General features: G+C 50.2%; 1 protein-coding gene across 1 annotated transcript; it reads left to right on the forward strand.

Moving 5' to 3' along the window:
* Positions 1-3915: 3915 nt before the first annotated feature.
* LOC149327632 (uncharacterized) lies at positions 3916-26777 on the forward strand. The gene is made up of 11 exons (XM_089564936.1): positions 3916-3922; positions 5118-5174; positions 5300-5401; positions 5705-5866; positions 5955-6002; positions 6170-6346; positions 7085-7204; positions 8463-8734; positions 9403-9700; positions 9851-10182; positions 26625-26777. The coding sequence occupies exons 1-11, from the start codon at positions 3916-3918 to the stop codon at positions 26775-26777; spliced, it is 1728 nt and encodes a 575-aa protein (XP_089421062.1).
* Positions 26778-27201: the final 424 nt, after the last annotated feature.

The raw sequence follows: 27201 nt of genomic DNA on the forward strand, positions 1-27201 counted from the left end.
GAAGTCCGGGTCGTTATGGAGGGTAAATCCTTGCCTGTGAATGCGTTCCATAGTTTTTCCCTTTGGGTTCAGAGTCTGGATAGGCCAATTCTACGTGTCTCGCGTTGAACTCTCCCCCTATTACTAATGGGTCCTTGTCTGCGATCTTGCTAGCTTTTTTGAAATGGGACCCAAAGACTCCCTCAGGCTGACTGTACATGTTGAATAAGAAGAGGCTTTTTATGTCGCTTCTCCTTGTAACGACCTCCGTGAGGACGTAGCCATGTTGTTCATTCCCCGTCTCCCGTATGATCGCAGCTATATTCTTTGTTATGAAGGTTACTACTCAGGGTTCCTCCTTTCCGCTGTTGTAATTTTTTTGCCCCGTGAATGTGACCTCAGTGGCCACCTACTGCTATTGCCTCTTCGTCTAGCAATTTTATAAAGCGTTGCAGAAGCGCCCTTTTCCTGTTCAGGCTTCTGCAGTTCCAGTGCCGCAGTACGTTGTTATCTGGTTTCTTTCTGGATTTGGTTGCTTTTTCCCTCCATTGAATTTAACTCCTGTTTCCCTCTTGATCCTGGACCCCTTTGGTCACTAGGTTCTGCAGTGTTTCCATTTCGTTACTTAATGCCCCCAGCCTGGCGCAGACTGCGTCCCTTTGTTTCCTTATATTTTTGACCACGTGTTCGATCGCTGTGTCCATGTTCTGAAGCTTTCCTTCAGGAGCGTTCACCTTAGTCATTATTGGAGCTATGTCGCTGCCCCTTCTCTTTTGCGGGGGTGGTCCGGCTGGATTAGCTGCAGCCTCCGCCGCGCCCTCGATGCCTTCTGGATTGGCAGCTGTGGGATTCTTAGCTATTCCATTACTTGCGGAAGCACCGTGAGAGGTCTGTAAGTTTGACGCACGTTTTAGGTTTTCAACTTCGCCAGTCAGGGTTGTGACTAGCTTTCTAAGTGATTGATTGTACTTCTCTAGCTGTATGACTCTCTAAATTTAACCCGGGTTTGATTTGCCCGAAACCTCAGCCTCTTGGCTTCTCCCTGGCTCTGGTTCTGCGATGGATTGCTGGGGTCCCTGGATCCGGCCCCCCTTCCTTGCGCTCCCGGAAGGACTCTGCGGATTCCTCCTCCACCGATGCGGTTGCCGCGAGGTAGGCCCCCTCCTACTGCATCCGGCGCTCCGCCGCACCAAGCACCCGAGCTAGATGTGGTCCTGGGGTTCCAGGCTTGCTGGTCCCGGACCTGGGACCAGTCTGTGGCTGCATGTCCCGGACCAGTCAGGTCCCGGACCTCACTGGGTCCGCCGAATTCCTTGGCTATCTGGGTCCAGGCTGCTTTTCTACTCTTGGTAGCTTCTGGTTCTCGGCATCCCGCGTTCTTGGCTTGAGTTGTTTGCCGCTCCATCTTACTCCTGCGCTTCAAGTCTTCCCCACATTTTCCTCTCGGTGATGAAGGGAATCTGATAGATACTCCTACATTTACTATCTCCCAGAGCGTACGGCTTGCCACACAGTTGGCATTTGAGGCTTTGGCATAGGTGACCCTCCGCCGGGTTTTCACCGCAGCCGCGAACCACACTTGTGTTTGGACAAACATCCGATCTCTGGCCTATTTGTCCGCAGGCATAACAAACCGTATTTTTTGCGCTGTTGGAAATAGCGCATGTTCATTCCCCGCATTCGTATCCACATTGGCACTCTCCACTCTTCGAAGAGTACTATTATCGTACTTCCTTTGCCAACCTTACGGACACCCAGGATTGCTGGATTGCTCTTGTTCATGCTTATAATGGCGTTAATTTCTTCGTTGGTTTTTCCAGGATCAACGCTGAGTATCATTCCTTTTCCGCACTCTTCTGGCGTTGGCAAGTACGCTTTCACTGCTACGGCCATTTTTGGATCAATGACCAGGTGGCTGATTCCCAAGTATTTGTTCGCGCGTTCTTCACTGAGGATTGCGATAAGTAACGACTGTTGTTTCATGGTTGGTATGAACGAGTCGTCAGCTCCCATTCCGACCTCGAGCCCCGTTGCACTGGCTATGACAAAGGCCAGATTCAGCTTTCCAATTTTTTCTAAAATGGCACCTTCGAGAGTCTCGGAAGAGCCTTCTGGCAGTTTCCTCGGTAGTTTCTAGATAGAGCGCTCCGCGATCCTCTTCGAAGGCGGCTTGTATCCGCGCCGCTCTTAGCCGAGCGCCTCGAAGTTTAACTCCCTGGTAAGTTCTACTGGTCGTCATCATCATCATCAGCCTAACTACGCCCACTGCAGGGTAAATGCCTCTCCCATGTCTCTCCAATTAACCTTGTCCTTCGCTAGTTGCGGCAAATGTATTCCCGCAAATTTGTTAACCTCATCCGCCTACCTAACTTTCTGCCGCCCCCTGCTACGCTTGCCTTCTTTACGAATCCGCTCCGTTACCCTTCAGGACCAGCGGTTATCTTGCCTTCGCATTACATTCCCTGCCCAAGCCCACTTCTTCCTCTTGATTTCAACTAGGATGTCATGAACACGCGTATGTTCTATCACCCACTCCGCCCGCTTCCGATCTCTTAACGTTACACCTACCATTTTTCTTTCCATAGCGCGCTGCGTTGCCCTTAACTTAAGCTGCACTCTCTTTGTTAGCCTCCACGTTTCTCCCCATAGGTGAGCGCCGGTAAGATACAGCTGTTGCATACTTTTTTCTCTTGAGGTTGGTTTGGTTCATTGGGTTTAACGCCTCATAGCAACTTAGGCTATGAGAGACGCCGTAGTGAAGGGCTCCGGTCATTTCGACCACCTGGGGTTCTTTAACGTGCACTGACATCGCACAGCACACGGGCCTCTGGAATTTCACCTTCATTGAAATTCAGCCGCGGCGGCCGGGATCGAACCCGCGTCTTTCGGGTCAGCAGCCGAGTTTTCTCTGCAGGGATAATGGTAAACAGCCATTCATGATCTGAGAGAACCTGCCATATGCGCTCCACCCCATTCTTATTTTTCTAGTTATTTCCCCCTTATGATCCATATCAGCTGTCACTACCTGCCCTAAACAGACGTATTGTCTTGCGACTTCCAGCACCGCGCCATCAATTTAGAACTGCTGTTCTCTTGCTAGACTGCTGAATATTACTTTGCTTTTCTGCATGCTAATTTTAGCCGCACCGCTCAGCTCTGCCTCGAGGTACCGTAATTCAGCTCTTCCTCGGTAGCACTTCTACCGGTAACCCCCTCAGTAATCACTGCTGGCCGCAGGTGTTAGACGCGCCTAGGAGCCCGCACTCCCGCGGCTGTTCCAGCGGCGAGGGTATTGACGGCCGCTGCGGCGCAACACGTGGTCGGCTCTTAAGATTATCATAAAAGTTGGAAAAATACGCCCACCTCTGATATAATCGGTCCACATGTAGTCCTCAGTGTGCTCTCTTCAATAATTGTCATTTTGCTGTTGGATGGCAGCCCCAAAATCAGTCCGCGGTCGGATTGTAGTGGAGCGAGTGGACGCATGTCCTACCTAAAGTCCCTGTATGAGCTTTTCTAAAAAAAGCTAACTACCGAAAACGTTTGCGGCGCCGCCGACGCACACTATTGGACAGCGCCCACTTCCGGTTGGGAACTGGTTCCGTTCCGCCATGTTCTTCCTAAGCCGTCCGGCTGCATAGTTCGACGGCGCTTGCACGCTACTCGTATAGTTGTGCTGGCGACGGACATTCAGCAGAGGTGACTTTTTTATATTTGTCGCTGTGTGCTGGAAATAACCTGAGTTATTCGGGCGCTTTTTTGTGCCCGAGCAGCAGCCGAAATGCCGGGTTGTTGCGCCTTCGGGTGCTCAACCCAGTCAAGAAAAGGGCTGGCGTTGTTTTCAGTGCCGCTTGCAAAAAACGACATTGTGCGACAGAAAGCGTGGCTCCACAGGATTGGGAGAAAAAATTTCAAGCCGACGAAGTCAAGCAAGCTATGCGAGGTAAGTTCAATTCCGGCTTTCCATCGTTGAGATTCGATGCTCTAGTAGCAAACTTCGGCTGGTGTGTAAGAATTGGTAAAGCTCCCAGCTCGCACTGTGTTTGCCGATTGTTTGATTACGCGCTGCTGTCCGCCTTTATCATTTCGTAAACATGCATGTCAGTGCAAGTATGCGCGTGTATTTCAGCCTACGGCCCCACTCCGGCACCCACTGCAGCTGGTCCATTGAGATGAAGTAGCCAAAACCTTTTCGCTCAGTAATGCGCACTGAAACAGTAGCCTCTTGCGAAGTGTTCTGCTGTACCCCCAGCCAATTCTTTAACAGTATCGCGCGACTGTCAACCAGCCTGCTTGTCAGCGCCTGATGACGGCGCAGAGCGGCAAAACGAGCGAGAATCAGTGCATCTAAAACTAATGCGCTTATTCTCGCTTGATTCGCGCTCCGCGCCGTCGGCTGGTCGACGGTCGCGCGATACTGCTAAAGAATTGGCGGTGTGTACATAACCCGCGCTCCAATTAGATGAATTTACATGTGGTCGCGCTCGCGGATAGCATGTGTGAATTCTTGGAGTGTTAGCTGCGCAAGTGCTCTACGTGCCAAAAGTTTAGTGGCGCGGGCTCAAAGGAATTTTATTGCTGTGCGAAACCAACGGCCAGTCTCAGCGTCCACTGCCCATAATATTCCTTTCATTATATTCCCGCCATACAAATAATCCGCAAGGCAGCACCGTAATTATTTCGTGCATACCGGCCACCCGCAGACATCAGCTTCCCAGTCTGTCCTAGAAACCCATCAAGGGACTTAGTGTGTTCACCTGCACAGCTGGGTTTTTGTATTTTTCATTTTCATATATATTACTAATACGACTACCCTTCTTTACAGCTCCATTTTACAGAAGACCAATTCGAGCCCATAATTCTGAGGAAGCTTGGCATAAAGAAACTGAAATGCACTGCTGTCCCATCAATATTCTCCCACCGGACAGCAAAGCTGCCCCGCAAACCACCACATCCTCGTGGTACTGTCCACGCCTCGGGTAAGTGGGGCCTCATTGTTAAGCGTTTTGAAAAATGGCACCTAGCATGTTACCGAATTTCTTCATTTTTTTATTCTGACTTCTGCATTACCTTATTGAATAAGGCCAACATTACATAAGTACCTAAACTAGACTGCACTGTTTGTTGCCGACACACAGCTATTCCTGCTGCTTGTTCTTCAGGGCCATCTGCTGAAGGCGTGCCGAATGCATCTGGTGAGAGAGCTGTGCATTATCAGTGTCCCGTCAAAACACGTTTAGTTCAATGCTTCATTCCTTAATGAGTCTACAGTTTTATGTGAATGCCCAAACTTAGAAGTGCATTTTGCCTTTCCTTGTAGCACTGGAAAACATTCCCAGCTGTTCTGAGCTAGGCTCTACAGCTGAGAGTGCTCCTGAACCTCCATCACATGTTCTACCTTCCCTGCAGTCATGCTCAGAAGGTATGTCATTCTTTATGTCAGTATCAACTTCATGCTATACAGAGGGTTTTGTATTGAAAATAATGTTTGTTGAACTTGAATTCATTAGAAAACAGCAAGGAATATCGGTCTTGCACTGGTTTATAATTAGCTGTCATTACTGGTTTTCAGCAGAAAGACACTATTGACCAGGGCGGAGAGTTTAAATCTAGCACTCTAAATCTTTCACCGTATCGTGTTGTGTGCTTTTTCCAAAGTTATAACACTAGCTTCTGCATACATGAAGAGACAGCCTTGGTGATGACATGTTTTTCTTTTGTATAGAGGGAAACACATCACAGGAGGCTCCATGTGGCTTTGAGAATTCAAGCATTAATGCCCTCGCTGTGCAGCGTGTTATAATTGAGCATCCCAGGAAGACAGTGCTGCTCTGTACATCTGAAAACGCAACATTTACAGTCGAGAAGTCTCCGTCACAAATGCAAGGTACATACTTATTACATTTAGTGTGCATTTCCTCACATGGGAAGACTCAGCAGTGGGTAGAAGAGTCATAACTTGCTTCTATTTGCAGGTACAGTCAGCCGTTCTCTTCTGAAATTCCAGAAGAAACCTGCCATGAGTAAGTACATTTTCCTCGGTAGGCCATTCTTCTCACTTATCAGTAGTGGATGTGCCTGCTTTGCGGCGTAAGATAACTGCATAGTGCTATTTTTTCACAGAAAACAGCTCTAATCTACCACCACAACTGCTAACCCCAAATGGCTGCAATTTATTTCTACTTTGCAGAAACTGACATTCACACGGGATCTAGTGACAAGCAGGCATGTGATGATAGAGAAGAGATGCCTAGCGCTGGTGCATGCGTGCAGAACTGCATCAGTCAGCCACCAAGCAAGAGGCGACGTATGGATACCCCTGGCAGCACTGCAATGGCGTCCACGGCTATTTGTTCCTGCACACTTGGTTAGTGTTGATGAGTTTTATTAAAATTACATCTGCAATGTAGAGCCCTTGCCATGTGGCTCATGCAGTCAAGCTGTCTGTGTATCAATATGAAAAACATTTTAATGACCTTCACAGGACCCACTCAAATATCAATTCCACAGCAATGTGTTGCAAGTAATGTTTGTCTTTTTACATAATGATCTTTGAATTTACATGAAATATAACCCTTTGACACCCAGGATTTCTCATTGCTCCATGAGCTGACAACTTCCGTTGTAAATGCCAGTGTATAACGAAGCAATAATATGGCACTAAAAAATTGGCTAAATTTGCAACTGTACAGTAAGACGGTTCTACTGGGGTGTTTTTTTTTGTTCCAGTTGCACACTCAGAAGCCAATGTTGTACTGTGTTGATCGCAATATTCAGCTTCCTCTATACCCTCTTTTGATGTGACAGGAATAATATGTTTATAGTTGTACAATGTTGTATTTTAACATTCATTTGCTGCTCAAATTTATTATCACTCTGTAATAGTTGGCCAACCTTCCTCATTCATGTTTCTTAATAAAAAAGTGAGACGTGCCGTCTCTTTCTACGTTATGAAGTTCGGAGGAGCTATTCTCAGAGCAGATGTGAAAAATTTCAAATGAGGTAATATTTAAGAAAAAATATTCAGTTGTCGTTCGTGTGAAATGTTGGGCTTTAAAGCGTTAATGACTGTTGTAAAGGTGATCAATTTCTAATTTTGTTTCAGATGGCGCTGACCCTCAGGTTGAAAGTGTGCAGAAGGAGATGGAGACCTTGAAAAGAAAGCTTGCTGGATGTCAGAAGCGAGCAAGAACACTGGAAAGACAGAACCAGAAACTTGTGGAAGGTAATATCATTCCAATGGAGACATTAATATCAGTGCACAAAAAAAGGAAGGAGATTGCTAAAGGAATACAACATTTTTCCTTGCATGTTTTCTTCTTTTAAATGATGCATCAGACATTCGTATACACGAATCACAGTGTAACATTTGCATACAACCGATAAATAATTTGATTGAATTCTTTGTTGATGCTGTTGCGGTTTCACCTTGTTGAACGATGGCTGTGGCATGTAGTTGACCTTTAGATGGCATAAGGCACAAAAAAGCAGGAATATATTGCTGACATATCATTTGTTGTCATTCCATCTCCTGAAGCAAGCTGGTATGAGTGTTGCAGTGAATTGAAATTATGTAGCAGTGTTTATATCGCAGGTTTTTTCGTACCTCACTGAACCTAAAGGTCAACTACACGTCACAGCCATCGTTCAGTTCATGAAACCAAAATAGCATGAGAGTAAAAATTCGGCTATAAATTATTTAATGGTCGTAGGTGAATACCACACGATGTTCCATACATTCTAATATATAACGCATAATTTGAAGGAAGCACACTACTAAAATTAGGTGTCTATAGTCCTTTAATACCACAGCATGTCTCCTGCATGGAAAACCTTCACTGATACACTCAGGTCTGTATTTAAAGAAGTGAAAATTCATATGTGGTAATTTTTAGAGCTGCCTTGGTTATTTCATATCTGTTCGAAGTGAGCTGTTCATATAAATGCCTGTTATCCATTCTACTTGGGTGTCGAAACAAAGCTTCACTGCCGATTTAATGCGTGTACAGTGTTGAATAATAAATGAGCAGGCCGGTTAGCAAGGCTAAGGTGGAATATCATGCAGTAGCACTAGTTACTGTGGGCACCTAAGGTACATATGCGCTGAAGGCATTTGACCTAGCCCTTGACCTAAAGTTGTTCGCCCTGAAGGCATTTACTTTGAAGGACTTCTCCTAGGTGAAGGCAAGCCAGGTGTGCACGCCTGGCAGGTTGCCCACAACCCAGTGGGCAGGTGGGCCGCCTCATAAAGCCCAAAATCAGAAAATGTGCCTAGTAGTGCTGTCACACTAAAAGCAGAATGTTTTATTATTTTGTATATTCAAATTTGATCTCAAATGGCAGTGATGGAAGCTGATGGTGAAAATTGACAGTGCAGACCATGCGATTTTTGTTTCAAGCCCTCTTTGAGCATCCATCCGTATAGATACACCTCCGACTTTGCTGTGCCTTATATTCCCAATTATTGTCCTGTTGACATGCAGGCATCAGCAAATACTTCAATCAAGACCAGCTTCGAAGCCTCCAGATGAGCACGATGCAAGGCTCAACATGGAGCAACGATACTGTGGTGAAGGCATTGAAACTGAGGTTGGCCTGTGGATCGCGGGGCTACGATGTTGTACGGGAACTGGCCAGCCCGCTTCCCACAGAGCGGACTTTACAACGAAGGATCGAAAGCTTCAAATTCAAGCCTGGGATCCTTGTGGAAATGATGGACCTGCTGAAAATAAAGCTTGGCAAACAAACAAAAATTGTTTACAGAGAATGTTCACTAGCTCAAAGGTGTATGTAGACCTTATATGAAAGTAGATAAGGGAACGGAAAAGAGGGGCTCGTTATCACATTTATGATGGAAGCCAACAGTTACCAAAACGAAGGAGCATAGGGGATATTTATTTTTTAATAATTTGTGATGTTCATCAATGGAAGGCCAATAAGGTGATTATTTTTTTATTTTGAAAAGATAATTGGTTACAAACCAGAAGAAAAAACAAGCACATGCCACTGGTGGGATCCAAACCAGTCATACTAGGCGTACTACTTCTGTCACTACACATAAATTCCCCCGAAAGCAGAATATTAGACAGCCATTGCCGTAGCCCAGTTGGCAGAGCACTGGACGTGGAATTCGAAGGTTGTGGGTTCAGATCACACTGGCAACGTGTTTTTTTTTTGTTTTGCTTTGTAATCAGTTATCTTTAAAAAATAACCATCTTATTGACCTCCCTTTGATGAACACCACAAACTCCAAAAAAAGAACATCTCCTATGCTCCTTGGCTTCGATGACTCCTGGCTTCCGTCATTATTTAAAAGTAGTCTTTTATTGTAGCTATGCGCAGAAAATGTGTATATGGGTTCTAGTACCCCTTCTTTGTTCAGTGAGTGGCTTTCTAGACATTCTTCCTATTGTTGCTTTTCAGATCGGTCTTCTTTCTGAGGAAGAGAGGCATGCCGTACTCATGATTGATGAGCTCCAAATCACCAAAGGTCTGGACTTCGACCCATCGACCGGCCGGATCATTGGTGTGCCATCAGTTCCACTTGCGAATGGTACACTTCCTGAAGACTGTGTGGCAACACACGGCCTTGTAATGATGCTTGGAGGGCTGTCAACACGATGGAAGCAGACAGTCGCATATGAATTTACTGAAAACAGCTTTCATGCTCCTACCATCAAAATGAAGATTGAAGCTGTGATAGCAGCATGCGAAAACATCTGCATAAAAGTGCATGCCATTGTTGGCGACATGGGACCCTGCAACCAGGCACTATAGCGGTGCTTTGGCCTTTCAGTGGGCAAATGCACTCAGCGGAAGTGTTATATAAATCATCCGCAGGATACTGCACGGCGCCTGTATTTCATGGCAGATGTGCCTCATCTGCTGAAAAACTTGAGAAGTCATCTCACAAGAGGCCAGAACATATATCTGCCAAATGAAATTGTTGAGGCCAACAAACTTCCTACAAATGAAGTATGTCTCAAACCGATAGAAGAGCTGATAGAGCTTGAATCAGGCGCTGATTTTAAAGCAGCGCCAAGACTCAAAAAAGCATGCATCAGTCCAGGCCACTTTGACAAGATGAAAGTGGCGCCAGCATACACCTTCTTCCATCATCATACTGCTGCAGCACTCCGGTATCATGTGGAAATGGGGCACTTAGATGAGACAGCAATCACAACTGCTTGGTTTGTCGACCAAGTGCAAAAGTGGTTTGGTTTGATGACATCCAGAACAAAAAAGGAAGCCTTACTACACAGGAGACCAGATGGCATCAACTTTCTGGAGAGCATCATATGCCTATTCCAAAGCATCTCAATTGGCACTAAAGGGGGTGCATGGAAGCCTGTTCAGACTGGCGTTCTTTTGTCGACAAGATCAGCACTCGAAATTCAGGACGAACTTTACAGGAACCATGGATTTAACTTTTTGCTTTTTTCTCGTCTCAGTCAAGATGCCCTCGAAAACTTCTTTTCAACGATTCGGCTCCGTAATCCAGTGCCAAAGCCTAAGGATTTCAAGTGTGCACTGCGGAGTGCATCCTTAGCACAATTCCTGCGGCCAAGCCCTAATGGCAGTTATACTGCTGTCGATGGTGAAATGCTTGTCGGCATAAAGGACAAACACACAAAACCCCAGCCAACGGCCATCATTTGCCCTACGAAGACAATGCTGGAGTCCTTCACTGTAGATGATGAGGGGGCCTTCGAGTACTTGTGTGGTTATGTGGTGTCCAAAGTGAAAAAAAATTTAAGACTTGCCATTCCTGTGCTGCTGCGATCTCTACAAACAAGCCAGCAAAGGACTGCAGCAGACTGATGCAACTGAAATCTTTCTTGACTGATCGTATGCCCCTGGTTGTACCGACAGAAGATGCTTTCAGGCTCTTGAAAACAACGGAAGCATTTTTTCTGAGCAACAAAGAAGCACTTCTTCAGAATCGCGCACGTATTATTGCTGTGAAGAAGGCGGTCCTTAAAGTTGTGCCTACCAGCATACCTGTGTGCCACAACGTTCCAAACAAGCTGCTCCATTGTTTTCTGCACACACGGGTGTACTTGTTATTAAGAAAAGAGAATGGCCGTATTTCTGCCGAGAAGCAATCTGCCAGGTGTGGCAGCAAAAGCATCGGGATGCGAAAAGCAGCGGAGTCCATTGCTTAGATGTAGCAACAGCAAGTTCACTGGATGAAACTTGAGCGGTATTGCAAAGTTAGCAAAACCATGCAGTGTGCAGATGGTTTCTGATTTGTGGGGTTCAATGTCACAAAGCGACTCAAGCTATGAGGGACACCATATATGAAGACTGGAAAAACGTTCACCACCAGGGGTTCGGTGTGCACCGACGTCGCACAGTACACTGACCACTTGCATTTGCCTCCATCAAAGTGCGGCTGCTGCAGCTGAAATTAAATCTGCGATCATGGAGCCAGCAACCAAGTGCCATAACCACTGAGCCACCGCTGCAGGGCAATGTGCGAATGTAGTGAAGTGTGGTGCTGAGGCCGAAAGTGTAGTGAAAGACGATAGTGAACTGTTTTTTCTACTTTGGAGCGTGATAGCTGTTGCTTCACAAACCATTCGGGCCTTGTGACGCACCCGAACTGAGAAGAAACTCCCAGCACTGGGACAATTCTTCAGCACGGAATAGCACTACTAGCTGCAGTTAATTTCATGTTTGTTGCAGGTATTAACATTAATGTGTCTAAGACTTGTGCACATTAAAAAACTGTCTAGCAGGAAGCAGCAGGCCAGTGTAATTGGCCCACTGGAGGTGTCGTTTTGGTCCATATTCTAAGCAAAATAATTGTTGTTGGTGTATTTATTTGTTAAGAAAGTAAACATTGATGTGACCCTCACCATCTTGTGTGCTGTGTGAAATAATTATGTTGGAAGCAGGAACATTGCCTAACAATTACATGTGCTGCTTCTGCACTGCAGTCAGAGTTTGAGCCAGGTTGGCCAAACTGAAGCCCCTAAATGAGGTTTGCTTTTTTAGAAAAACTTATGAAAGGACATTAAGTGAAACAGAGTTATACAAACAGCTATTTGGCATTTAATGCGGCTTCTCAGCTGCTGAAGCAAGGCACATAATGCATCAGGCCTTTCTTGATTAATTGAATACCGTGGCAGGAATGAGTCCCACAAGTTCTTCGGAAGATGGCCATACGAAAGAACAGCAGCCAAATATGTAAACTTGCAATACACTCTGGTTTCCACTGAAACCAGCTGACTGAAGTCAGCAAAATTTTAATGTGCGTCTTTTTGTTTGTGTGAAACAAACTGGTTGTGAATCCTTGAATTTTTTCGCCATACGTTTTTCTTTGACCTTAGACAATACTTCGGCAATACTGGTTATGTTCTATTGTAGGTTCACCTCGAACTATGATTTATACAAATTAAAGCCACATGTAGCACAAATCCGTGTGCAATGCACGCTTCGAAAGGCCCTGCATCAGAGTCTGAAAAGCGTGAAACAGATTCCCCTACCGACGGCAAATTTTATTTCGTGATAGTACGTGAATTTGACTGAGCGCGCGTGACACTTCTGTAATCTTGCATTGTGGCATACTATTCAAAACCCCGTAGTGGGGATGCTGTGTTGAAACAGCAGCATATAAGAGGTGCTGTAGCGGTAATGGTTTCATTGCAATAAAAAACGAAAAGATGCTTCCGGCCGCGGCAATTCCTACCTGATGTCTTGCGCAAACGAGCTGCGGCCGGCGGAAATAAAAGCAAAAGGGAGAACTCGGCAAGGGGTGAGCGAGAACGGACAGGGAAGAGCAATATACTGTACACTATTTATCAGGTACAAAAGTTCGCACCGCTCGGGCGTGACTGTCCAGGCGCAGTTATGAATTCTACTACGTGCGAGTGACCGTTGGTAGTATTTAAAATAATACGCTATATATAAAGCTGCGCGCGTGTCCGTGTTCTCTCGCGAACTAGGCCGCTGCACTACGACTGCAGTTTCGCCGCACTCGCCGTCTCCGACAAAACTCAACGCAAATCACATTTGGAGCGCATTACTGGCACGTTTCCCCTCTATTTGGTAGACAACTCAGTTGCCACATTCTTTACTGCCCCTTACAGCAAAGCAGCGTGTGTTCTCTCGCGAACTAAAGTCCCGATTGAGAGCTAGGCCGCCGCCCGATGACTGCAGTTTGCCCGCCCTCACCGTCTGCGGCAAAACACAACACAGACCACATTCGGAGCGCATTACTGGCATGTCCCCCTTCTCCTCATACCAAGCTCATTTGCTACATTTTTTACTACCCCTTACAGCAAAGCCGCGACTCTGCAAGGTCCGCCGTTCCAGTGCATACGACCGCGCCGCCGGAGCGCGTTAGGAAGAACATGGCGGACGACGCGAGCAGCAGGGGAAAGGGTGTTAGGAGAGGAGGGAGTTGTCGCTACTTAGCAAAGCTGATCTAGGGACTTTAGTCCTACCCGCTCAGAAACCATGAAAAAAGTCCAACCAGTTTGTGTACTCCGCGAGCGGTGACGTGGTGGCCGGGAAGTCTGCGGAAAAGCGAGAAACAGCAGCGGCGCTGCGGTTCCGCCTCGCCCGGGCGTCAACAGACCAGAACAGATTGTAGATTTTCAGGCCAGCCAATCCGCTTCGCTCGCCGAATTTCCGCACAAGTGTGAACGCACGCTATTCGTTCCCTCCGGCAGTGCGGCGTGTTATCTTTGCACGGCCGTGCGCGTGATGCGTAACAACTGCGGCATCTTTTTGAAAACTGATAGAGAGGTTCCAGATGCAGCGTTCGGTGGCGCGCCTGCGTTTGGCTTAGGTTGAACCGAAGCTGTTCAAGGGTGATTTGGGCGCGAATTCGGTCCCGGGGTCCGATTCCGATAAGCTGGAAGTATATTTTGCCACCCATCAGGGCGAGAGTCCAACGGGTTAATGGTCTCTCCATCCACGGGCTCCTCCATGGCTGTTGGGGACTGAGGAACGCCGCGCGCCGGCGAGGGTCGCCTCGATGAGGCGACGCTTAGCGCACAGGCGTGGCTGCCAGAGACGTTATCACCGGGCAGTTCGCCGATATCATCGGGCACATCCAAAACTTGAAGGACTCTTAAGCTTCGTGGGGCGGTACAACATGTTGCAGCGTTGCCAACGGGTCCACGGAACGCCATCGGCCGTTCGGCGCAACGCCTTGCCGGAATGAAAGGAAACGATGCCTGTCTCATACATCGGTGTACACCCGAACCGTGCCGTGAGGGAAAGAAAACGGAACGAAAATTGATTTTAAGGAAAGGAACTGACGCCTTTCCCTCATATCTTGGTCGAGACCCGAAAGGAATATACACCACAGTACGTCCCTACAGCACCTTTCTAAGACAACGCCGTATTCAGTAGACGTAAATTTGCTCATTCCAAACCTTTGAATTGGCGTGGTGGAGTGGTTAGCGTGCCCGTCTCGCACTCCGGAAGCCCTGGTTCGATTTCCCGACGCTGCCAATTTCCTACTCGGTTTTATTTATTAATGCTTCTGGGATTTTTCGCTCACGACCAACGCCGGGCCCTCTGTCGGGCGGTCCCATCAGAGACCCATATCTCTCCCATATCTCTGTCGGGCGGTCCCATCAGAGAAGTGGCGGAGCTCCGGATCCCGGGTCTGTTCATCAATAACAAACGTAGGCCGGACTCTACTATAGCGAAACACAAGAGCATAGGTGAACAGGTAGGGCGCATGATCCGCCGTGTTTCCAACAAGCGGGGTGGTCTGCGGGGCAGGGATGCGCTACGGCTCGCCTATGCCTTCGTGACCAGCCGGATCCTCTACGCCGTGCCGTACCTACGCACCACCAAACAACAAGACGAGCGCATTGACGCCATCATCAGGAAGGCAACAAAGCGAGCACTGGACCTCCCGGTGGCTACCTCCAACGCCAAACTGAAGGCGTTGGGAGTGGTAAACTCCTATCAGGAGTTGCGGGAGGCCCACCTCGTGAACCAATATTGTTTGTTTATTTCTCCTTCGGGCAACATACAGGTATTGCCCACGAGGCAAGACAAAAGGAGGTGCTAAACCTCCTGACTGGGTCTTGTCCTCGCCTGGGTACAGCAGCAGGAGCGGTATTGCATTGTACAACAACAAAAGGCTGTCTTTGCCATCGCTTACAAAACATACGCGGCTATCGCAGACGGTGCCTCGGCGCCGCCTGCTAAACCGCTTACACATCCAACACACATGCATACCAGAGGGGACGGAGAACGTCCCGGTGCTGTGGCGCCACATGCTCTTGGTCACTCCGCTCCCGCGTAACATGGAAATGGCTTCACATGAAGGCAGACAAGCGCGAGTTCGCACGCTTGAGAGGCAATATGGCTATAAAGAGGGCGTCTATTACGTGGACATCACAGGGCCGTCGCCCGCGGGATTCTTCACGGCTGCCGTAGTCCACCGGGGAATGAATGTCGATGAGCTATCTTTTCGGGCCCCAAATTCAACACGAGCGGAGGAAGTCGCAACAGCTCTTGCTGCTGCCGATCGAAAATCGAAAACGGTTATCACAGACTCTCGCCGGGCCTGTGAAAATTATCTTGCAGGCGAAATATCACCTCTTGCCTCGCAAATTCTAAGACGCGCTCTCGCCGATCCAACCCGCACAAAAGTGATCTGGGCTCCTGGCCACCAGGGTCTACGAGGCAATGAGGCCGCTGATGCAGCCGCCCGAGCGCTCACACACCGGGCTCCTAATCCTAGCTCTCATGGCTCAGAAGCTCATAAACCGCTTCTGCGGTTCCGCGAAATCCTAATTTATTATTGCGACAGCCACCCTCTCTACCCGGCACCTGCCAAGGGGATGGATGGATGGAAACAACTTTATTACAAAAAAAAAATCTTCCAGGGTGGTCCCCTACTGGTCCAGGACTCCACGGGCTAGTGCTTCACGTAAAGCCCGATCCACTAGCCATTTCTGGCCGGCGGGCTGAGCGGTCCGTAAAGCAGCCTCCCAGGAAGAATGAGTCGGATTGGGGATGGGGGATACTGCCTTTGGGGAAGGACATTCCCAAGGGTAATGGAAAAGAGTGGATTTGGGCACGCCACAGGTGTTACAATCAGGAGGAAAGGTGGGGTGAAAGCATGAGAGGCGGTGGGGTGAAATAAAGCAGCCTGTCTGTAATTGCCGCCATGTGGCGCTGGATAAGGGAGACAAGGTACTGTGGGGTGGTGGCAGTGTCATGCGGCTGAATTTGTAAAATGTGGTAATTTGGTGATATGTAGAGAGGACCGAAGGGGCTTCTTGCGCAGGGTTGGGTGCCTGATCCTCCGGGGTCCGGGAGGAGCGTTCTCGGGCCAGCGCATGAACGCGCTCATTACCGGGGATCGAGGCATGCCCAGGGACCCACGAGAGAGAGAGAGAGAGAAAACTTTATTTACAAAGGAATTCGGGGCACGCCCCAGGGTCCCCGCACGACCCCACTGCACTCAAGTGTTTATGTTCCTGAGGTCCATAACACTGGCAGCACGGCCGGTGGCGATGGTCTGCACGGCCGGGTCCTCCGAGCGCAGCAGGGTCTCCCAGTCCTCCCAGGTCTTGAGGTTCTCTAGGTCCCGCGGGGGAGGGTCCGCCGGACAGAGGGAAAGGATGTGGAGGGAAGAAGCGAAGGGTTCTGGGCATAGGGCGCAAGCAGGAGTGGGGAAGGAGGGATGATAGTGGGTTAGGGTAAGGGGCGAGGGGAGAGTATGTGTTTGTAATCTGCGCCAGAGTGTTGCGTGTCTGTTATCTAGGGAAGGGTGGGGCGGGGGGTAGAGCTGGCGAGAGGCTCTGTATGCCTGGGTCAGCTCACTGAATGAGTGCATGCGATCCTTCGTGAATCCCCGATCCGAGGCCACCTGAGCCCGGTTTAAAGAACCTCGGGCTAAAAGCTTGGCGGCCTCGTTTCCGGGATTCCCGGAGTGCGCAGGCACCCATATCAGCTCCACTTGGCGGGGCGGGGGTGCATCGGGCGAGTCCAGTATGCCAAAAGCAGGGACATGAACTCGGCCTCGAGCAAAATTTAGAATCGCAGTTTTAGAGTCAGTTAAAATATACCGGGCTTCCGTGCGGGTTATAGCAAGTGCAATGGCGGCTTCCTCTGCAGCCTCTGGGGACGTATCTGGAGGGAGAGGTAGTGTGAGGAGGGTGGATGAAGAGGAGTCCACCGCAGCTGCTGTCGCTTCATCACCCGTGCAGGCAGCGTCCACCCATACGGCGTCCGGCTGGGGGCCGTACGCTCGATGGAGTGCCTTCGCACGGGCTCTGCGGCGCTGCTCATGGTGGGACGGGTGCATATTCCTCGGGAGCGGCCTGATGAGAAGCTCTCGGTGAATGGATCGTGGGATGGCGAGAAGGGTTGGGTCGTTGGCCGGTATTTTGATTCCCAGGGAGTCCAGGATATACCGACCTGTGGAAGTTTTTGTGAGCCTGATGTATTGGGCCTGTCGGTGGGCCTCCACCAGTTCCCCGATCGTGTTGTGGAGGCCCATGCCTAGTAATCTGTCTGTGGGTGTGTTGAGGGGAAGATGAAGTGCTACCTTGAATGCCTTGCGAATCAAAGCATCCAAAGCGTTTATGTCATGTTTGGATAGTTGTAAATATGGGGTAGTATACAGTACACGGCTGAGGAGAAAGGCATGAATGAGGCGACATAGGTCGCGCTCCTTCATGCCTCTATGATGTCCCGAAACCCTGCGGATGAGGTGCGATATCGCGCCTGCAACCTGCTTGAGTTTCTTGAGGGTAGTGGTGTTTTTGCCATTGTTCTGGATGTGCAAGCCCAATACACGGAGGGTGCCAACCTCAGGTACCGGGTAACCATTCAATTCAATGGCAATGGGGGAGCGGGGACAGCGGTGGTTCTTAGGCCGGATGAGGAGCAGTTCGGACTTCTCTGGGGAGCAAGACAGTCCGATGGTCCGTGCGTAATTTTGGGTGAGGGTGGCTGCATCCTGTAAGGTGTTCTATATGTCGCCGTCACTGCCGTGGGTGGTCCACAGGGTGATATCGTCGGCATAAAGAGTGTGCTTGAGGTGGGGAATAGTTGCCAATTTCCGGGCGAGGGGTATGAGGGTTATGTTAAAGAGAAAGGGGGAAAGGACGGACCCTTGAGGGGTGCCGATACTCTGAAGTGTGTAGGAGGTGGAAGACAGAGGGTCGAAGTGTATCTCAGCCGTGCGGTCAGTCAGGAATGCTTGAATGTAGGCATACGTGCGCACACCCACATTCAATGGGGATAGAGCAGTCATGATCGCCTGATGTTCAATGCGATCAAAAGCTTTGGAGAGATCCAAAGCTAAGACTGCGTTGGTGTGACCTGGAAGAAGCGGGTCAAAAAGGTCGTGTGTGAGTTGCAGCATGGCATCCTGTGCGGATAGATGAGGGCGGAATCCCACCATGCTATGCGGGTAGAGATTGTTGTCCGCCATGTGACTTGTGAGTCTCGCTAACACAACATGCTCGAGGAGCTTCCCAGGCATGAGGTTAGCGAAATCGGGCGAAGGTTTTGAATGGTGAGTGGTTTGTTGGGTTTTGGTATAAATATTACCTTCGCGTGGCGCCAGGACTGCGGGAGGTTACCCTCCCTCCAGCACTGGTTGAAGTATTTCGTAATGTGGGTGATCGATTGGTCATCCAGATTACGGAGCATGGAGTTTGTGATTTGGTCTGCACCAGGTGTGGAGTTGGCGCGGAGAGTCAGGAGGGCCGCTCTGACTTCCGTCTCCGTGATGTCGGTGTCGAGTGTTGGATTTGCTTGTCCTGTGTAGTGCGGTAGAGGTATGGGGCCGCCTGGAGATGTGTACATGGTTTGAAGTGTGTCTAGAAGGGTGTCGGGATCGTCAATGTGTTCATGTGTGAGGCGTGTCACGTGGTGCTGTGCTGCTTATTTGGTGCGTGTGGGGTCAATGAGGTGTCGGAGGAGTTGCCATGCACGTTTGCTGGACAGGTTTCCGGCGATGCCGTCACATATCTGTCCCCAGTTGGATCGACAGAGCTCCTCAGAGTGCTGTTGGATTTGTGTCTGCAGCGCGGCCAGCCGCTTTTTAAGCGTTCTGTTGTGTTTGTTGCCTTTCCAGCGTTCCAGGATGCTGTGATAAGCCTCCCAGAGGTGGGCTAGGCGTGTGTCAAGGGTCGGTGTTTCGGTTGTAGTTTCAATGTGTCGCATGTTGTGGTGAACGTCATGCTTGAGTGATTGCACCCATGCATCGATGTCTGCGATGGGAGTGTCTGGGAGGGCGGTGCGTGCAGCGCGAAAGGCATCCCAGTTAATGAGTTCGTGTGTCATATTTGCGTGACGGGGTGGTTTGTATGGGACAGTGATTTGTATAATGTAATGATCACTGCCCAGTGTATGTTGTGTTCTGTTCCAGGTAACGCCGCGGATACAGCGGCTCAGCGTCAGGTCCGGACTGGTGTCCATGCTGACACTGTTGCCGATCCGCGTAGGCGTCTGAAAGGTGTTGTGCACAGTGAGTTGGAGGTTCTGCAGGAGCAGCCAGAGCCTGCGACCTCGATGTGTCGTGGTTGTGTATCCCCAGTCAGTATGCTGACTGTTGAAGTCCCCACCGATGAGTAGGGGATGTTTCCCTGCTAGATGGTGTAGCTTTCGCAGAAGTGATTCTAGCGGGGCCATCGGCAGGGACGGGAGGTGGTATATGTTTGCTATAAATATAGAAGGAAGTGAATGTGTTTGATGTATAATTTCCGTGATCACGCCAGAATAACCGTTCGTCGAGAGAGGTGGTCGTGGTAAGAATACGGTGTGTTGCCGGGGTCACCACGCCCTTTAGGTAGTGGCGGTACGCGGCCTGTGAATCTGTGCAAATTTCGATTATGTTTTTGTCAATGATGGAGTGGGCCAGAGCAAGTGCTATGGCGGCTCCTTCTGCCTCTGCAGGCGAATTAGTTCGAATAGTGGCGTCGGCCCCCACTGTGCCGTCTTCATAGGCTGCGACTGCCGTGAAATATCTTGGTTTAGAATTTTGTGCCGTGTCGACAAAGAATATCGGAGCGGTTGCTGTATGTTTTGGTGTAATCGCTCGCTCGTGCCTGCCGCCTACCGTGATGGAGACTAGCACTCATATTGCGCGGTAGGGGCTTCTGATATCCGTGAGCCTGTGTGCGCAGAGAAATCATGTAAGGTGTAGGACTTGTTGGGTGGGAATTGGTGGATTGAGACGTAGCTGTTGCAGTAGGCATTGTCCCGTTTTCGTGCGACTCAGGCGGACTAATTGGTTGGTGCGTTGAGCCTCTATTAATTCTATCACTGTATTGTGGGTACCAGTGGCCAGGAGACGTTTCGTGCTAACCGTCCGTGGAAGACGTAAGACAGAGGTGACAGCCGTGCGTATTAGGATGTCTGCCTGTTGTCTTTGCCGCTGAGTGAGTATGTGGTATGGAAGGTGGTATGTAATGCGGCTAATGATTAGTGCATTTGTCATATTGAGGGTCTCGCGTTCAGACAGCCCATGATTGCGTGGTGCCACCCGCCTGATAAGTGCAGCGACCTGTTTGGTCTGTCTCTGCAAGAGCTGAAGGGTGGCGGTTGCATCGAGTGTGTTGTTAATTCGAAGGCCGAGAATCTTCACCTGAGGCACAGTGGGCACTGGATTCCCGTACATGTGTAGTTCAATCGGGGGGTCACTGGGGAGGGGTTTCAGCTGCAGGAGTTCCGATTTATTTGGAGAGCAACGGAGGTCTGTGTTTGCTAAATGAGTGGTGGTGATGTCTATGGCAGATTGCAGGATATCCTGGGCTGTTCCAAGGGATCCTCCCGTGTCCCGTTGTCCCGTTGTCCAGAGGGTTATATCATCTGCGTATATGGCTGTGTGGAGCCCTGGGACAGCAGCAAGGGCCTTTGCCAGTGGCGCAAGGGCAATATTAAAGAGTAAAGGTGATAGAACCGCCCCTTGTGGGGTTCCCCGGTTAGGCAGGGGGAAAGGCTGGGAGGCAATATCCCCAAGGTGGAGGTCTGCCGTGCGCCCCTGAAGGAAGGCCCGAATATATTGCTATATGCGGGTGCCACACCCCGTGGTGGCTAATGTCATGAGGATATGGTCATGGCTTATTGTGTCTAAGCCTTATGGATATCCAGGGCCAGTATGGCTCGCGTAGAGGCTGTACGACGCTTAGTGCAAAAGACGGACTCTTTAAGCGCGAGAAGTACGTCTTGCGCCGAGATGTTTGGGCGGAAGCCGAATTGAACGTTTGAGAGAAAGCCTGTTGTTTCTAGAAATGGTTGCAGGCGATTGAAATGACATGCTCGATGAGCTTGCCGACACAGCTCGTTAAGGAGATGGGGCGTAAATTTTGAAGAGTGAGGGCTTTGCCCGGTTTGGGTATAAATCGCATGCTGGCATGGGTCCAGGCTGATGGGGGCGTCCCAGCTTGCCAGTGGTTATTAAAGAGCTCCGTGAGTTCCTGGAGGGAGACATCGTCCAGATTGAGTAGTGCCTTGTACGTTATGCCATCCGGCCCCGGCGCCGTAGAGCGGCGAATACTAAAGAGTGCTCGGGGGACTTCGTTTAAGGTGATGTCGGCATCAAGTTCTTGGTTAGGTGGAGGTAGATTGGGTGGATCTGCCAACTGAAGAGATGTGGGTATATAAGTGTCCCTAGTTGGCCAATTACGTCGGTGCCCTTTTGGAGCTCTAGTTGTATTAGACGTTGTGTGTTTACTTGTGTCTGAGATTTAGTGGTTGTTGGATTCAAGAGAGCGCGTAGGAGGGACCACGTGCGTTTAGTGCTTAATGTACCCTTGAGGTCGTTACAGAAGGTTGCCCAGTTTGCGCGGGCTAGCGTGTTCGCGTATTCTTCTGCCTCGCGAGTGAGAGCGGATATACGGAGTATCAATTTACGATTGTGTCGCTGGTGACGCCAGCGCTTGAGAAGTCCCTGTCGGGCCTCCCATAGATGAGCCAGAAGCGGATCAACCTGCGGTGCCTTAGGGGTATTTTTAATGCTTTTGCTGTTCGCCTGGATGGCCTTCACCAGACGGTCTGTCCAGTCAGTGACAGTATGTGGTTCTGTCGAATCAGTTGCCAAATATGAGCGCAATTTATCCCAGTCAGTGAGAAGCTGCGAACGAGGGTTGCAAATCTTGGAATCATAAGATATAATAGTGGAGACTGGAAAGTGGTCACTTCCAAGGCTATCCTGGAGCACCGTGTGAGATTTAACGATTATGTTCGGTGTGGCCCATGTGAGATCGGGGGTGGTGTCGCGGGTGACACTTGTGCCAATGCGAGTGGGTACGGGGGGGGGGGGGGTGATCAGGCCAAGGTTGTAATCAGCCATTGCGGTAGAAATGAGGTTACCTTGGGGGGTATCCGAGGTGTATCCCCAGTGAGTCTAACGTGCATTAAAATCACCCACCACAAGGAGCTTTTAGGAATGAAATGCGCCCAGGATGCCCGGAATAACTATGTTTTTATCTTTAGAACTGCTGTATATGTGAAGAATAGTGAGGCCATATATGTGTCCCGGTGAGCTGAGCTCAATCACGGTATATTAAGTGCCCTTGCTGTCGGGCGTGTTTGTCGGTGTGCGGTCTAGCATAGGCATAGATGCGAGTGTCAGGATTGCCGTATGTGGTGTAAGGGCTGCCGTGTGATAACCTCGGATATGAATGCGTTTTGAATGCCTGGCCACCAGTGTCTACGAGGCAATGTGGCCCCTGATGCGGCCGCCCGAGCGCTCACACACCGGGCTCCTCATCCTAGCTCTCCTGGCTCAGAAGCTCATAAACGGCTTCTGCGGTTCTGCGAAATCCTAATTCATTATTGCGACAGCCACCGTCTCTACCCAGTACCTGCGAAGGGGTTGAGTAAGGCGGAGGAGCGAACTCTGCGGCGCCTGCAGATAGGAACCCTTCTCTGTCCTGCAATAGCAAAACACTTCGATCCGAACACAGATGGGCGCTGCCCGCACTGTGGAGAGATCTGCGATATCTTTCACATGGTGTGGGCATGTACTCGGAATCCTCATCTTCCCCCCTCCCCCACCCCCACCCGAAAGGCATGGGAGACTCCTCCTCAACTGCTCCGCACTGGAGTCCCAAAGGGCTCTGGTCAAGCGGGCGCGAGACGGGGCCTCGTCATGCGGTGTCCCGGACTAAGGATACCGACCATGCAGCAGGGTTTTTTTTTTTACCCTCAAGCTCTCTTTGATTAAAGTTTTTCACCACCACCACCACCGGTACCCACACAATTTTGTGTGAGATCTTTTGTGTGTAATAAAGTTGTTTCCATCTATCCTACTCCATTCGATACCGTTTGTTTCAAATTTCTACTGAGAAGTCAGACTGTTACTGCGCCTTTCCTTTTCTGTTGACCAGCTTTAACGGCGGAGTCAGGTGTCCACCGAGATATGTCGGACAGATACGTTTCCTTTCATCGAAAACCAATTTACCGATTTTACGGCGTGTTTGAGGTGCCCCCTCAACAGTAAGACAGCTACCGCGCTTTTCCTTTCAAAATTTAGGACGTTTAGCTTGCAAAATTGAGCTGTATGTGTGATAAAAGGCCTCCTGATGTTAGAATACTCAATGAACTGTTAACGGCAGAGGCAAAACGCTGAAATATTTTGCGCACCATGCACAGCCTTCACAACTATGAAAAAAAATAACTACATTTTCCCGAAATTCCAGTACACCTTCGAGCGTGTCTTCCAATGGCTTACATCGTACAGTGGCCAGAAGCTTACTGCCACTTAAGCAATACGCAAAGGTCGCCGCGCGAACTGGCTCATTTTGGAGAGAGAGAGAGAAAAAAACTTTATTGCACAAGGAATTCGGGGCACGCCCCAGGGTCCGCACGACCCCACTGCACTCAAGTGTTTATGTTCCTAAGGTCCATAACACTGGCAGCCCGGCCGGTTGCGATGGTCTGCACGGCCGGGTCCTCCGAGCCCAGCAGGGTCTCCCAGTCCTCCCAGGTCTTGAGGATCTCTAGGTCCCGCGTGGGAGGGACCGCCGGGCAGAGGAAAAGGATGTGGAGGGAAGAGGCAAAGGGTTCTGGGCATAGGGCGCATGCCGGAGTGGGGAAGGAGGGATGACAGTGGGTTAGGGTAAGGGGTGAGGGAAGAGTGTGTCTGTAGTCTGCGCCAGAGCGTTGCGTGTTTGTTATCTAGGGAGGGGTGGGGCGGGGGGTAGAGCTGGCGTGAGGCTCTGTAGGCCTGCGTCAGCTCGCTGAATGAGGGCATGCGCTCCTTCGTGAATCCCCGATCCGAGGGCACCTGAGCCCGGTTTAAAGAACCTCGGGCTAAAATGTTGGCGGCTCATTTTGGATATGCAGCATCAAATGTACAGGTGCCGTCAAAAGTAAATGGAAGGCAATATTCACTGAAAAATGTAATCATTAGCCCCCAATTCATGAATTCTTGAATACATATGTGCAGCCTAATTGTGATTTTGTGAATTGCACTGTGCACCAACAAGCATGGAGCATTACGCTTTAGATTTAAAGAAATTAAATTTTTTTCACAAAGTCGCCTTCCATTTACTTTTGGCGGCGGGTGTACGTGCGAGACGTCCCACTGCACGCAAAGCGTTTATGTTCTTGCGGTTCTTAACCCTGGCAGCCTACTCGGTAGGTGGTGGATTAGAAAGGGACCCGAGGTATGCTTCCATAAGCCCGCAAGGGATCGATCCCTTATAAGCACTAGGTGGAGGTCCCTACTTTGGGACCCCAGTGCAGAAGGCGCGCCCGACGAAGGCTTGTTGGGCCTGTAAGTCGTGGCAGCTAAGCAGGGTCGCCTCCCAGTCTTGTCGGGTTGGGTTGGGGATGGGAGGAATGGCCGGGTTGGAGGGGCAGGCCCAACCATATAATAGGTGTCAGAAGACACACTTCTACAGTGCGGGAAGCTGCCGTTAAAGATAGCAATGGTCTGCACGGCCTCGGAGCGCACCAAGAATTCCCAGCCCTTCCGTCTTATGAGATGTTCTAGGCCCCGCGGAGGAGGACAAAGAAGTGTGCGCCGCGCGTCTCTGGAGGACCGCTGTCTAAAGCGTGATCTTCCCTTTGTGGGACCCCGGAGGCGCTTTAGCAAGATAGTGTATGGCATCAGGAATCGTCCGGAAACGAGGCCCATGCTCTTTAGCTGTCTGAATGGCGACAGCCCCGCCGTCATTTCTATTCGCACAGCGACAAGAATTCCCCTGGTCATGTACACACCGCAAGTTTGATGGGGCTCCGGCAGGAGGGGAAGACCCAAGCCTGCGGGAAGTTCGGGGAAGACGGGAATGCCGCATGCACTGGCGCTGAGAGGGGGGCGAGGGACACACTGCAGCTTGAAAAAGTGATCCCCCGAATCGACGACTAAACAAGAAAAGCGGGAAATGGAGAGACGAGCAAGGCTGGAGACGACACAGCTGAACACTCGGTCATCCGGCACCGCAAGCTCCCAAGCCATCGTGGAGAAGCCGAGCTTCAGCAAACGAACTACACCGCAACCCTTCCGTTCCTCCTGGCGAAGACCTCGGCGCCAACGCACTCGTGCTACCCACTCCTGGGGCGCGGGCCGGCCACCTCCACACCAGCGCTGGTTTGTGTAGGCTCCGAAGTGAGGTATATTGTCAGTGACTCCAAATTTGCCAGGCTAAATTTCAGTAGGGATCGGGTCTGCAATCATGTAATAGACCTAAAAATTACGCTAGTCTGGACACGAGCACTTGCATCCCTGCCTGGCAATGACACGGCCCACGAGTTGGCCCGAGGGTTTTCCTTCGCGCGGACCCGAGAAAGGTGGTCTTAGAGATCGCGTGGTGGGATACAGATAAATTAGACAGCATTATCATTTGTAAAGAGCTGAACTTTCTCCAGCGCATAGATTCTTGACCAGCTACGAAGACACCAGCTGGCGCCGGCTACAAACCGAAGCATTTCCAAACGGGGCCCTCTGGAGTCTGTACCAAGCCAATTTACACAAAAATGCGCAAACTACGAGCTTAAAGTTGCCTTGGATCACATACTACCGGAATGTCCTCATGCCCCTCCTCTAGAGACGACACAAAAAAAATTGGCGGGGGCTTAGCCTTGTAGGTTGCGAAAGCAAAAGCGCAGCGCCTTCAACTAAAGGAACGCAGTGCACCGCGTCTACAGGTAACGCGTGGCTACCCGCCCCCGATGCGCGACGACTGAAAGCGTCTTGGAACGCAGTGCGCCGCTTCTACAGGTCACGCGTGGCTACCAGCCGCCGCTTCGCGACGACTCAAAGCGTCTTCGGTAACTTTTTTATATTTTGTTTTTGATGTTGTTGCGACTGAGAGAAAGAAAACATAATCTACTGCTGGTATGACGTCAAAGCGGCAGTAGCGCCACAGGTGCGCGGCGCGGAGTAACTGCAGCCGGGCTATCTGAAGGAACGAGTTGGTCACCCAAATTCACTCCGCTAAAGATCAAACGTAACTGCGGCCGGGTCACGCGAAGGCTTGAAAGTGCAAGTAGTATTGCTTTCGCAATAAAAGTGGAAAGACCAATGGGAGGTCTTACTGCTCACCTCCGACCCCGAGGCACAACTACAACTAATCCGACTGGAGGAAGCTGCCCCCGAGAGCCCAGACCTATAGGTCATCGTCTAAGCGGGTAGCCCTGTAGCTACCCTCTTTCTGTTGGGTAATAAAAGTTCTCCTATCCTATCCTATCACTCCCAGATTACCGAACACTTCGCAAAGCTACACGGCAACGAGATCCTGCGCTCCGCTCCTCAGTCTGGACTGCGGACCACCAAGACGTACCATGAAGCGAGGCTGCAGACGCAGACGCCCGCGCACTCACTTCCAGTGCACCTGGCGACTGCTTACTGATTTTGATCTCTCCAACGGACGCCTTCTAGAATTTAAAGACGTCAACCACTACCAAGGCTCTCACCGCAACTACCCGACCCCTCTCAATGGGCTGGGGGAAGCAGGTGGGCATCTTCTGCTAAGACTTCACTAATACACGACTGGGCCCTGCAGAACTCAAATACTTCCACCCCTCCTTTTCAGGCCTCTTCTCATACTGCACGGAGGTGGCTGACACCTGCCATACGGTGTGGGCATGCCTGAGAAATCTTTTCCTCACTCCCCACTCCAACCCAAGCCGATAAGACTGGGAGGCGACCCTGGTCGGCTGCCACTACCTTCCGGCCCGAGAAGCCATGGTACGACGTACCCGAGCTGCAGTAGTCCTATAGGGTCGCGGAATAGGGTCCCCGCCTAGTATTGGGGGGGGGGGGGGGGGGCACTA

Source organism: Amblyomma mixtum, chromosome 10 (genome assembly GCF_055824585.1).
Source record: "Amblyomma mixtum isolate Tamu chromosome 10, ASM5582458v1, whole genome shotgun sequence".
Classification (NCBI taxonomy): domain Eukaryota; kingdom Metazoa; phylum Arthropoda; class Arachnida; order Ixodida; family Ixodidae; genus Amblyomma; species Amblyomma mixtum.